At 48.8% G+C, this 10,718-nt stretch overlaps 1 protein-coding gene and 1 long non-coding RNA gene across 2 annotated transcripts in view; one reads left to right on the forward strand and one right to left on the reverse strand.

Annotated features, from left to right (window-relative positions):
* LOC115068845 overlaps window positions 1–2,813 on the reverse strand; it is a 5,011-nt gene extending 2,198 nt beyond the window's left edge. The window contains exons 1-2 of the long non-coding RNA XR_003848199.1: window positions 2,460–2,813; window positions 580–631 (exon numbers count right to left, since the gene is read on the reverse strand). This is a non-coding gene — a long non-coding RNA (uncharacterized LOC115068845). The remainder of the gene's footprint in view (window positions 1–579; window positions 632–2,459) is intronic.
* Window positions 2,814–2,885: 72 nt separating this feature from the next.
* Atp5mpl (ATP synthase membrane subunit 6.8PL) lies at window positions 2,886–10,502 on the forward strand. Its single transcript, XM_008825531.3, has 4 exons — window positions 2,886–3,016; window positions 6,731–6,854; window positions 9,284–9,307; window positions 10,156–10,502. Exons 2-4 carry the CDS (start codon window positions 6,731–6,733, stop codon window positions 10,188–10,190), a joined length of 183 nt encoding a protein of 60 aa, XP_008823753.1. The 5' UTR covers window positions 2,886–3,016; the 3' UTR covers window positions 10,191–10,502.
* Window positions 10,503–10,718: the final 216 nt, after the last annotated feature.

Consider the following 10,718-nt stretch of genomic DNA (forward strand, 5'->3'; position numbering starts at 1 on the left):
TTCTCAATAAAGTTTTTTTGGGGTGGCTCTCTTTGAGACAGGGTCTCCCTGTAGCCCCAGGTGTCCGGGAACTCACTATGTAGACCAGGCTGGCCTTGAACTCACAGAGATCCGCCTGCCTCTGCCTCCCAAGTACTGGGATTAAAGACGTGCGCCACCATGCCTGGCATCATACATTTTTTTGTGTATGCCCGCAGAGGCCAGAAGAGGGTGTTGGTTGTAGCTGCCATATGGGACTTGAACCCAGGTCACTGGAAGAACAGCAAGTGTTCTTAACTACTGAGCCATCCTCTCCAGCCCCCTATTTGTTTTGTTTGAGCTGGGGGTGGTTGAGACAGGGTCTCCCTGTAGTCCTAGTTTGCCTGGAATTCACCAGGCTGGCCTAGATCTCACAGAGACCTGCTTCCAGGCAGGTCATACATATTTTTAAGTGAGTTATACACATTTTTAAAAAATAAAATCACTATATTTTCCAGAAATCTCTTTGTATGTAAGAATGACACTTCTAAGTTTTCATCAATCTCCTAGTGTCTGGCTGAGTGGAAGACAGCTGCTTTTCAAATCTGTCTCTGAACTCACACTATTATGATGTCACAAGTCTGGAAAACTCCACTGGGCACATGAAAGAATCCTAGCAAAAAAGACAAATATTATTATTACAATCAAAACAGTTTTGATCCTTAGAGACTTTAGAAACCTCCAAACCTGGGAAATCAGTACCCTATTAAAATAGCAAGCTTTTCAAATTTTGCTTGCCACTTCATTTGGTCCTGAGCCTGGGGATGCTTTTCATTCTTTCCCATATTCTTCCAACTGACCCCACTTTTCCCTTACCTAAAAGAGTGCTGATATTTTACTGTGGATCTGTTGTTAATTAGTCCCTCATTTTTAGATTGTCCAAAACTATACTGCATCTTTACTAAATGCTAACTCTCCTACAAATAGAATCCTAGGTGGGCAGTTAGTTAACATTGTTATTAGGTGCTTTTTGTTCAGTGGTTCTGGGGATGGAATCTAGGGCTTGCACATGCTAAGCAAGCATTCTACTGAGTTACAATTCCCAGCCCTAGTCTCTAGTTTTCTGTGGTTTTATTATGAAGCTTCAAGACTTTTATCTGCTTGGTTTCAGTAAAACTTTTTTTTTTTTTTTTTTTTTTTTGTCTTTTTGAGACAGGGTTTCCCTGTAGCCCCAGCTGGCCTGGAACTATGTAGACCAGGCTAGCCTCGAACTCATAGAGATCCATCTGTGTCTGCCTCCCCAGTGCTGGGATTAAAGGTGTGCACCACCACGCTCACGCTCAGCTCAGTAAAATTTTTTGAATTTTTTTTCAGCCATTTTGGAGAATTCTCAGTCAGTCATTAGCTCATTAAATATTTCTGCCCTAATCACATTCCTTTTCTTCTAAGGTTCAATTGCACATACTGGGGATTCATCCCCAGCACCAAGAAAGAAGGAAGCTGGGTATAATGGCCCACACCTGTAATTCCAGCACTTGAGAGACTGAGGCAGGAGAATCACCACAAATTTGAGGCCAGCGGGGGTCCCAGAGTAAGACTCTGTCTCAAAAAAAAGAAAGAAACAAAGAAACCAAAGGAGGGCTGGTTATAGGGCTCCATGGACAGAGGCACTTGGTGCCAAGCCTGACATGAGTTTAATGCCTGGAACCTCCACTTATGTGTTGTGGCACCTATGCTCCCTCCATACACACAAGCACATAATACTTTTTTAAAAGCAAAAGAGCTGGGCGTCGTGGCATATGCCTTTAATCTCAACACTTGGGAGGCAGAGGCAGGCAGATCTCTGTGAATTTGAGGCCAGCCTGGTCTACGTAGCGAGTTCCAGGCCAGCTAGACTACAGGGAGACCCTGTCTCAAAGAAAAACAGGACCAAAAAAAAAGAAAAGACCTGCACCGGGGTGAATGATGGAATAGGCTTTCAGTCTGTGTAGCATTTTGTCTCCTCTTACCTGTCTGAGCCTCTGCCTAGTTTCTCCTGTCTCCTGATTCAGTAATTCTTCCACTGTCTGATCTGTTAAATCTAATTTGTTTGGCACTTTTTCTTTTTAATCCAATGAGTGGATTTATTTTTCCAGGGTCTGCTGAAATTCTATGTTCCTTAAACATAAGAAGAATGCAGACCAGACTTGTCAGGCTCTCACTATGTACCTGGGTTTGGCTGACCTCGAACGCACAGAAATATGCCTCTGCCTCCTAAGTCCTGGGATTAAAAGCCAAGTGAGTCACCATACCCTGCTATTTTTGTGTTTTTGAAACAGGGTCTTTAGCCCATGCTGGCCCTGAAACCACCCTGATCCTCCTGCCTCCACCTCCCCAGTGCTGGTTATGAGAGCATAGCGCACCCAGCTAGCATCTTTTCTTCTGAAGACTGTTAGGTCCAGTGTCTGGAACGCCTGCAGAAGAGTTTACACTACTTCACACGCTCAATTAAGGATACTCACCGTGCACAGTGATGCTTAATCAAACAGGCAGAATAGGTAACAACGCCAAGAAATGACAAGAAACACCACCGAGATGGGAGACTTGTTTTCGTTCACAAATCAGGTAAGGAGGGTCCCTTTTTGATTGGTTTGGTTTTTCACGGAGTCCCGGCTGGCCTGGAACTTGTGATCCGCTGCCTCTGCTGGGATGACAAATACAACCCGGCAGACCTGTGTGCACTGACCAGATACTGTCCTGAACACTGGACGGCTCGGGTCCTGGGAAACTCACGAGCCCTGGGAAATACAGACCGTTAGCCCTCGTATTGTGACGTCCAGGACACCCTGGGGATATGGCCAGGCCTCCCCACCCGGAGCCGGCGGCCGAATGGCCTGCAACATCCCGGCGTCCACCGGGAGCGCTATGCCGCGCAGGCGCAGACGACAGAGCGGCCTGCCTCGGGCGCCTTGACTCCTTCCGCTTTCCCGGCGGGCCCCGCGCGGCGCCTGCGTGCTCGCTGACCTTTCCCAGTCGGTTGTCGGGGTTCTGTGTGGCTTGAGGCCTTCATTTAGCGGAGGTGAGAGCGGGGCCTGGGCCTCCTGCTGGGTGCGCCACAGCCCGGATTGAAAAGGGGCCGGGATGGGATGCGGGGGGCCAAGGGATAGGGCCGCGGGGTACGCCTGGACGCCGCTGACCTTGATCAGCCCCTGCGAGAGGATGCAGGGTTGGCCCAGACTGCCCGGAGGGTGCTGGAGTTAGCTCAGACTGCCAGGAGGGTGTCCGGGCTTGGCTCAGACTGCCAGGAGGGTGTCCGGGGTCAGCCCCCAGTCTCTCAGGAGGATTTCCGGGGTTAGCCCAGACTGCCAGGAGGGTGCCGGGGTCAGCCCCCAGACTGCCAGGAGGGTGTCCGGGGTCAGCCCCCAGACTGTCAGGAGGGTTTCCGGGGTTAGCCCAGACTGCCAGGAGGGTGCCGGGGTCAGCCCCCAGACTACCAGGAGGGTGTCCGGGGTCAGCCCCCAGACTGTCAGGAGGGTTTCCGGGGTTAGCCCAGACTGCCAGGAGGGTGCCGGGGTCAGCCCCCAGACTACCAGGAGGGTGTCCGGGGTCAGCCCCCAGACTGTCAGGAGGGTTTCCGGGGTTAGCCCAGACTGCCAGGAGGGTGCCGGGGTCAGCCCCCAGACTACCAGGAGGGTGTCCGGGGTCAGCCCCCAGACTGTCAGGAGGGTTTCCGGGGTTAGCCCAGACTGCCAGGAGGGTGCCGGGGTCAGCCCCCAGACTACCAGGAGGGTGTCCGGGGTCAGCCCCCAGACTGTCAGGAGGGTTTCCGGGGTTAGCCCAGACTGCCAGGAGGGTGCCGGGGTCAGCCCCCAGACTACCAGGAGGGTGTCCGGGGTCAGCCCCCAGACTGTCAGGAGGGTTTCCGGGGTTAGCCCAGACTGCCAGGAGGGTGCCGGGGTCAGCCCCCAGACTACCAGGAGGGTGTCCGGGGTCAGCCCCCAGACTGTCAGGAGGGTTTCCGGTGTTAGCGCAGACTGCCAGGAGGGTGTCGGGGTTAGCCCCCAGACTGCCAGGAGGGTGCCGGGGTCAGCCCCCAGACTACCAGGAGGGTGTCCGGGGTCAGCCCCCAGACTGTCTGGAGGGTTTCCGGGGTTGGCCCAGACTGCCAGGAGGGTGCCGGGGTCAGCCCCCAGATTGCCAAGAGGGTGTCCGGGGTCAGTAGCCCAGACTGAAGGAGTGCTCTGAGGGATTACTTCCCAGCATTTAAGGGGAGGCACCCTGATTGTGCCCCCCATGGCTGAGCAGGGGCTGTCTAAGGGTGGCGTCTGGTGTAGGGCCCACATGGGCGGGCATATGCTCTTTTACTGGCATGAACGACATGGATGCACCTGTAAACCATAGGCTTTGATGAGCAGTGGTGCAGCAACTCTCCTGTGAGTTACCTCCCCTGGGTTACAAGCTGGTCAGTGATGCAGCTAGAATGCAGGCCAGGAAGCATCGCCCCAAAGTTAGTGCCTTCTCCCCTTACGCCTCAGCTTTCCTCCAAGTTAGGCTAGCAAAGGGGATGTTCAAAAGTATATGAAACTGCATTGTCAAACCCAGACTGCCTCCAGTTCTTTCCAGTGTAAGGTTTGCTGTTAATGTAACATGCAGAAGCTTTGCCAACTTAAGCAGTCATAGTAGGTACCCACTTGACTTTCAAGTAAGATGAGCTTTTAAAGGATCTGGAGTTGTAAAACTAACAGCTGGAACATGCCTGTCACTTATCCAGCAAAGTACAGCAACACTGGCCAAAAGGAAAGTGGAGCCGTAAGAAGTATTTGAATGCACGCTCTAGGCCCCCATGGTCATTTAGAGTAGGGAGACGTGCCAGGGTGCCCAGATGCTGAGTAGCATATCAAGGCCCTTTCAGCCCCTTTCCTTCCATCTGTCCACTTTGTCCTTCTACTTCTTGCCATGTCACTCTTGATGACCCTACCTGGCCACAAGAGGAACTCGTAAGTCCTCCCTCTCTTAGAATCCCAGTGGCCTGGGAATTCTTACATAGTTTGCTGAGGTTTTGTAACAATTATTTCTGTTACTGTCCTGATCATTTGCTGAGTACTTATTGGTACTGGGTGCCAGACTGTGCCCCTTTAAGTTGCAAGAAGACTTTAGGTCAAGTTGGTGGTCCCTCTTTCACAGAAGGCTGAGGGAAACCCTGAAGTGAAAAGCAAGGCTCGTGTTGGGACCTGGGAGTCCTAGGCTTCTAACCCTTGGGTTGTCTACAGTAACTTCCCAGTCCTCGCTGATGGCAGAGAAAAGAAGGATGAATTCACTCCAAGCCTCAGAGTTCTGCAGTCTAGGCCTTTCAGAGGCCACCTCTGAGTGATGTTCAAAGCAGGGTCACCTTCTTTTAGAACATCTGAATACAGTTGTAAGAGGAGATTCCAGGACAGAGAGACCTGTCCGAGTATGCATAGAAGATAGCCCTGCCTGGAACATCGCCCCATCCTCCAGTTATCTCAGTGTGCTGGCTACCTTCGAGACCGTTCCTCAGCCCAAGTTCATTCTCACAGGAAAGAGCAGCAGGTGAAGTCACAGGCAGATTCCTCTAGGAATCAGATGTGTGTACCAAACAATGTGAATCTAGTCTTGTTTGAGCCTGGGCAGCTTTCCCCATGTACCCTTTTGTAGGGCTGGGAAATAGTGTATGAAATAAGTATGTCAAACAGTAAATGCTGTTAAATGGGGAGGACGTTCTAGAGTAGAAGCTCGATGCGTGGCCCATCTTCCCTGCTGTATGACGTTCAGCAGCAGCATTTTATGTAGCAAGCTCTTGACACGATGCCACACACCATAGCACTTAACGTAGAGTACCTCACCTAAGGATCATAGCAGCCCCTTGAGGCTGTTTTATCTGTTTTGTACAGGTAAGGCAGTCTAAATTAACGAGTGAAAGAGCCAGGTTTGAGTCTGCGTGAGGTAAGATGCTGACTGCAGTCCATACAAGTTTCAGTGAAATGAGAAGGGCCAGGAGCTGGGCTGTGGCTGGCTGGCAGAATGAACAACTATTGTTTAATACACCAGCTGTTTTTTTCCTGACAGGGTCTCCGGTAGCCCCAGCCTGCCTGGACCTCACAATGTAGACCAGAAATCCACCTGCCTCTGCCTCCTGAGTGCTGGGATTAAAGGTGTGCACCACCACACCCAGCATTCAAAGCTGCTTATGTTGAGAATGCAGGTGTCTAATTTGGGATCTGTAGTAAATTATAAAAATGACTGGAAGCATTGCTTTGAGACCTGCACATGAAAGCCATACATTCAGAATTTAGTGGCCCTCCTAGTCAGTTCCTGTTATTAAATATTATTATTTATCAAATAAGTTCTATCATATTTGGGCCTTCGTCTTGTGTTCGGATTCAGCAATGGACCTCGGGGCCGAGCTACAGCAGGTTAAAGTGTCCCCAGACCCAGATTTTAGTTTCCCAAGGAAGTGACACGTCCAGCCCTGTTCTTTTCAGCTTGAAATGCTGGTGGTAATGGAAGGAGTGTGTCCACTAAGGTCAAAACAGTGGGCGGAGATAGGGCACAGCTTTGGTGGGAGGTAAGGCTTGGGGAAGACAGGGAGCATGTTGGCAGAGTGCTGGGGTGGTGGTAGGCGTTCAGAGCGCCACAGAGCCCATGCCTATGGAAAACAGAATAGCAGCCTGTCGCTAGTCATGAGAACTTGGTCAGACTTAATGAATAAATGAAAATATCTTACCAACTAGGTGTATAGCAATAGTTAGCTTAATGTTTATTGCTTTTTCAGATGTTTCAAAGCTTAATTAAGAATGTCTGGATGCCCTTGAAGCCCTACTATACCCAGGTTTACCAGGAAATTTGGGTAGGAGTGGGGTTGATGTCTTTCATCGTTTATAAAATCAGGAGTGCTGGTAAGTTACATTTTTATTTTGGGTTAGGAAGAAAATTGTTTTCAGAAAGACAATTCATTTATCAGGAAACATTGACTTTAACGTTTGTTTGGGTTTGGGGGGTTTTTCTCTTTGGGGTTTTTTTTCACTCTTTTTTTGAGACAGGGTCTCCCTGCAGCCCCAGCTGGCCCAGAACTCACTATGTAGACCAGGCTGGCCTTGAACTCACAGAGATCTGCCTGCCTCTGCCTCCTGAGTGCTGGGACTACAGGCGTGCACCACCATGCCCGGCTAAAGTTTTTTATTGTGCGTGTGCATGATATTTATGTGGGTGCACAACATGCATGCAGAAGTCAGAGGACAACTTGGAGGAGGTTGTTGGGCTCTGTGCATCAGACTTGTGCGGCAAGTGCCTTGACCAGATGAACCATCTCACTGGGCCAGAACTCTGACTTTTTCTTTCTTTCTTTGGCAGAGGCTCACTGCATAGGCCATGTTGTGTGAGCTTTCTGTTATTGGAAGGGACACCATGACCTAAGCAGCTTTAGGAGAAGAGTTATTTTATCTTACACGTTGAGGCCACAGTCCTCATTGAAGGAAGTCGGGGCAGGAATGAAGCAAAACCATGGGGACATTGCACACTCTTGCTCCGTCCCTCACCGTAGCTTTTTGTACTGCCCGCACCCGCCTGCATCAAGATGCAACCCAGTGTGCCAACACTCCTGTTCAATTAGCAAGCAAGAAAATGCCCCACAGACAAGCCCACAGGCTGACTGATCAGGCAATCCCTCATTGAGGGTCCCTCTCCCCAGGTGTGTCCAGTTGACAGCCAGGATTAGCCATCACACCCAGCTGGCCTAGAGCTCAGTATGTAAACCAGGCTGGCCCAGAACTCAGTATGTAGACCAGGCTGGCCTGAACTCACAAAGATCCACCTGCCTCTGCTTCCTGGGTACTAGAACTATGACTTGTAAGCTTGTGAGGCTGTGGGCCAGCTATGAAGGGCTCAGGGGATGGGAGTTGCTCAACAAGGCATTGAAATCAGGTAAGTAAGTGTGAGTTGTCCTAGGTGTAATAGGTGTTATAGATACTGGGAGTTATGAGAGCCAGGCATGGTGGTCCATGCCTATAATCTCAGCTGGGAGGCTGTAGAGTCAGGCTTAAGATCATCCTTGATTGCATAGTCCAGCCTGAGCTAAATGAGGTCCTGTCTCAAAAAAAAAAAAAACTTCATAATGAAATTTGGAGAGGAATTACCAGTTGGCTTTCAGTGGAGGAAAGAAAGAAAAGAACAAGAAAAAAGAGTGCGGTTGAGCATGGCAGCAGAGGGAGTCGGGAGGCCTGTGCGGCACTGTTCGTGGGTCTGCTCTAACCATCACTTCTCTACATGGCCAGAATCCACCAGAAAAATGAAGGTCAAAACTACATTAAGGGCTGGCAAGACGGCTCAGTGGGTAAAGGTGCTTGCTGACACCTGAGTTCAGTCCCCATGATGGAAAGAACCAACTCCCATAAGTCGTCCTCTGATATCCACACTCTCACTGTACTGGGTGTGCACACACACACACAAACAACAAAAAAAAATTAGCTACATTGAGCTGGCATCTCAAGTCACAGGGAATACCATGAGTCAGGCAGACAAATGCTGGCAAGGGTGCTTGGCACAAGGAGCACCTCCATACTGCTGACGGGGGTGCAGGCTAGTGCAGCCGGCATAGAAGCCCGTATGCAGTTTCCTCCATAAGATCCAACTGTACCACTCCTGGGTGTGCAGCTGAGGTAATCTAAGACGTTGCACCACAGAGGTACTTGCACGTCCATGTGTATTGCAGCAGTATTCAAAACAACCAAGATATGAGACCAGCCTGGGTGTTTACTAACCAATGAATGGATAAAGAAAATGCTATGTGAGGTAAGGCAGCTGCAGTTGCTGTTTGGAGAGTTAGACTGAAGAGAGTATGACATAGTCTGCATAATGGAATTTTATTCAGCCATAAAAGAATTTTTGTCACTCTGCAGGTAAATGGATGGAATTAGAAATCATTATGTAAAGTGAGATAAGCTAGACTCAGAAAGATAGGTCGAACATGCTCCTTCTCAAGCAGAATCTACACATATTACATGTATGACCTGAAAGTAAAAAGGAGACTTCTGGGGTACAGGATAGGCAGGAGGTGGAGAGCAAGAGCAAAGTCCATGATACACATGTATGTAAAGTCCATGATATACATGTATGTAAGTGTCAGTATGAAACCCACCACTTTGTATGCAGACTAAAAAAAACTACCATCTCCTGGCTGTGACATGGTACCACAACTATTTTCTGTTTTCTGAAAGCTTGCTGTAATGCTTTACTAATGTGTGAAGCTGTTAGCCAATGTTGATTTGATTAATTAAAGAAAGGCATTTTTGTAAGACATCATATAACTGATTTTTTTCCCTTGTTTTAGATAAAAAAAGTAAAGCTTTGAAAGGTAAGATTTTTGCTTCTTTTTTTTTTATTTTATGTATATGAGTGTTATGCCTGCACGTATGTAAGTTCATCCATGTTGTGCAGTGCTCACTGAGGACAGAAGAAGGCATTGGCTCCCCTGGAACTTACGGACCATTGTTAGCTGCCATATGGGTGCTGGGATTCGAACCCCGGTCTTCTGCAAGGCTAGCCAGTGCTCTTAACCGCTGAGCCATCTCTTCAGCCTCCATAATTTTTTTATTTTTTTTATTTTTTTATTTTTTTTGAGATGGTCTCCTAACCCCAGCTGGCCTGGTGCTCACTATGTAGACCTGGCTGGCCTCGAACTCACAGAAATCCACCTGCCTCTGCCTCCCAAGTGCTGGCATTAAAGGCGTGCGCCACCATGCCTGGCTCAGCCCGCATGATTTTTGTTTCTTGAAGTGGTTGGGAAATGAAAGACATCATTTCAAAGCAAGTTCTGTCTTGAATTGAAATTGACACGATTCAGTAACTATATAAGATAAAGTAGAAATGCTTCAGAAGAGGAAGTGTAGAAGGCCCTGTAAATGTGTCTCAGTGGTGGGACATCTTCACTGTGTTTCTCCAGTGGCAGTTGGGACCCGTGTCATTGGTGACTTGAAGGCAGGACTGGCTCCGTGAGCTTTGGGGAGGACATCCTCCTCTGCCCTTGCTGTGTCAGCATCGTAACTCTTGAACTGTGCTTAGGGTTTCGCACAGAAATCATCCCCCATTCTTTTTTGTAGCATTGAAAGTTTTCATTTGCATTTCTTGGCTTGCTGTGTACAGGGTAAACTGCATCCTGTTCCCTCCTTCCTAACTGGTATCTACTTTGTCCATCTTCAACAGGTGCTACACCTGCTCATGGTCATGGTCATCATTAGCCCGCTCCCTGAGTACACTCAAGATGAATCCTCAGTCAGCCTGTAAATTTAAGCAAGCTGTGTTAGTTGGGAACATGGAACGTCACTGTACACTTGCCTAAGTACCATTTACTATGTGGCATCAATAAATGTATCTGTGAGATGCACCACTACCCATGGGTACTACTCTCTGTGTCCTCTAATGCAGCAGGTACCCTCAGAACCTCCCGGAGCCACCTCCTTAGGAAACCTGAGGAACGAGGAGCAAAATCTTCGTTGCCCTAAGCATTGGTGGTCAGACTGCAATATCCAATAAATACCTGTTAAATGGTCTTGCTGCCTATCTGACCTCTCTGTCCTCTGTTTTCATATTTGGGAAAAGATAAGACAGTTACTAATTCTGAGGGTAAAAGAAGGGGGAGGAAAACTTAAGTTGTGAAGAGCTGACATGAGCAAGACACCACTAAGCTCCACTGAATCAGGATTATAAGTCTAAGACCAGCCTGGGCTACAAAGCAAGTTTTAGACCACCTTGAGCTACACAGTGAA

Source organism: Nannospalax galili, unplaced genomic scaffold (assembly GCF_000622305.1).
Source record: "Nannospalax galili isolate Female #2095 unplaced genomic scaffold, S.galili_v1.0 scaffold188, whole genome shotgun sequence".
Taxonomy (NCBI): Eukaryota; Metazoa; Chordata; class Mammalia; order Rodentia; family Spalacidae; genus Nannospalax; species Nannospalax galili.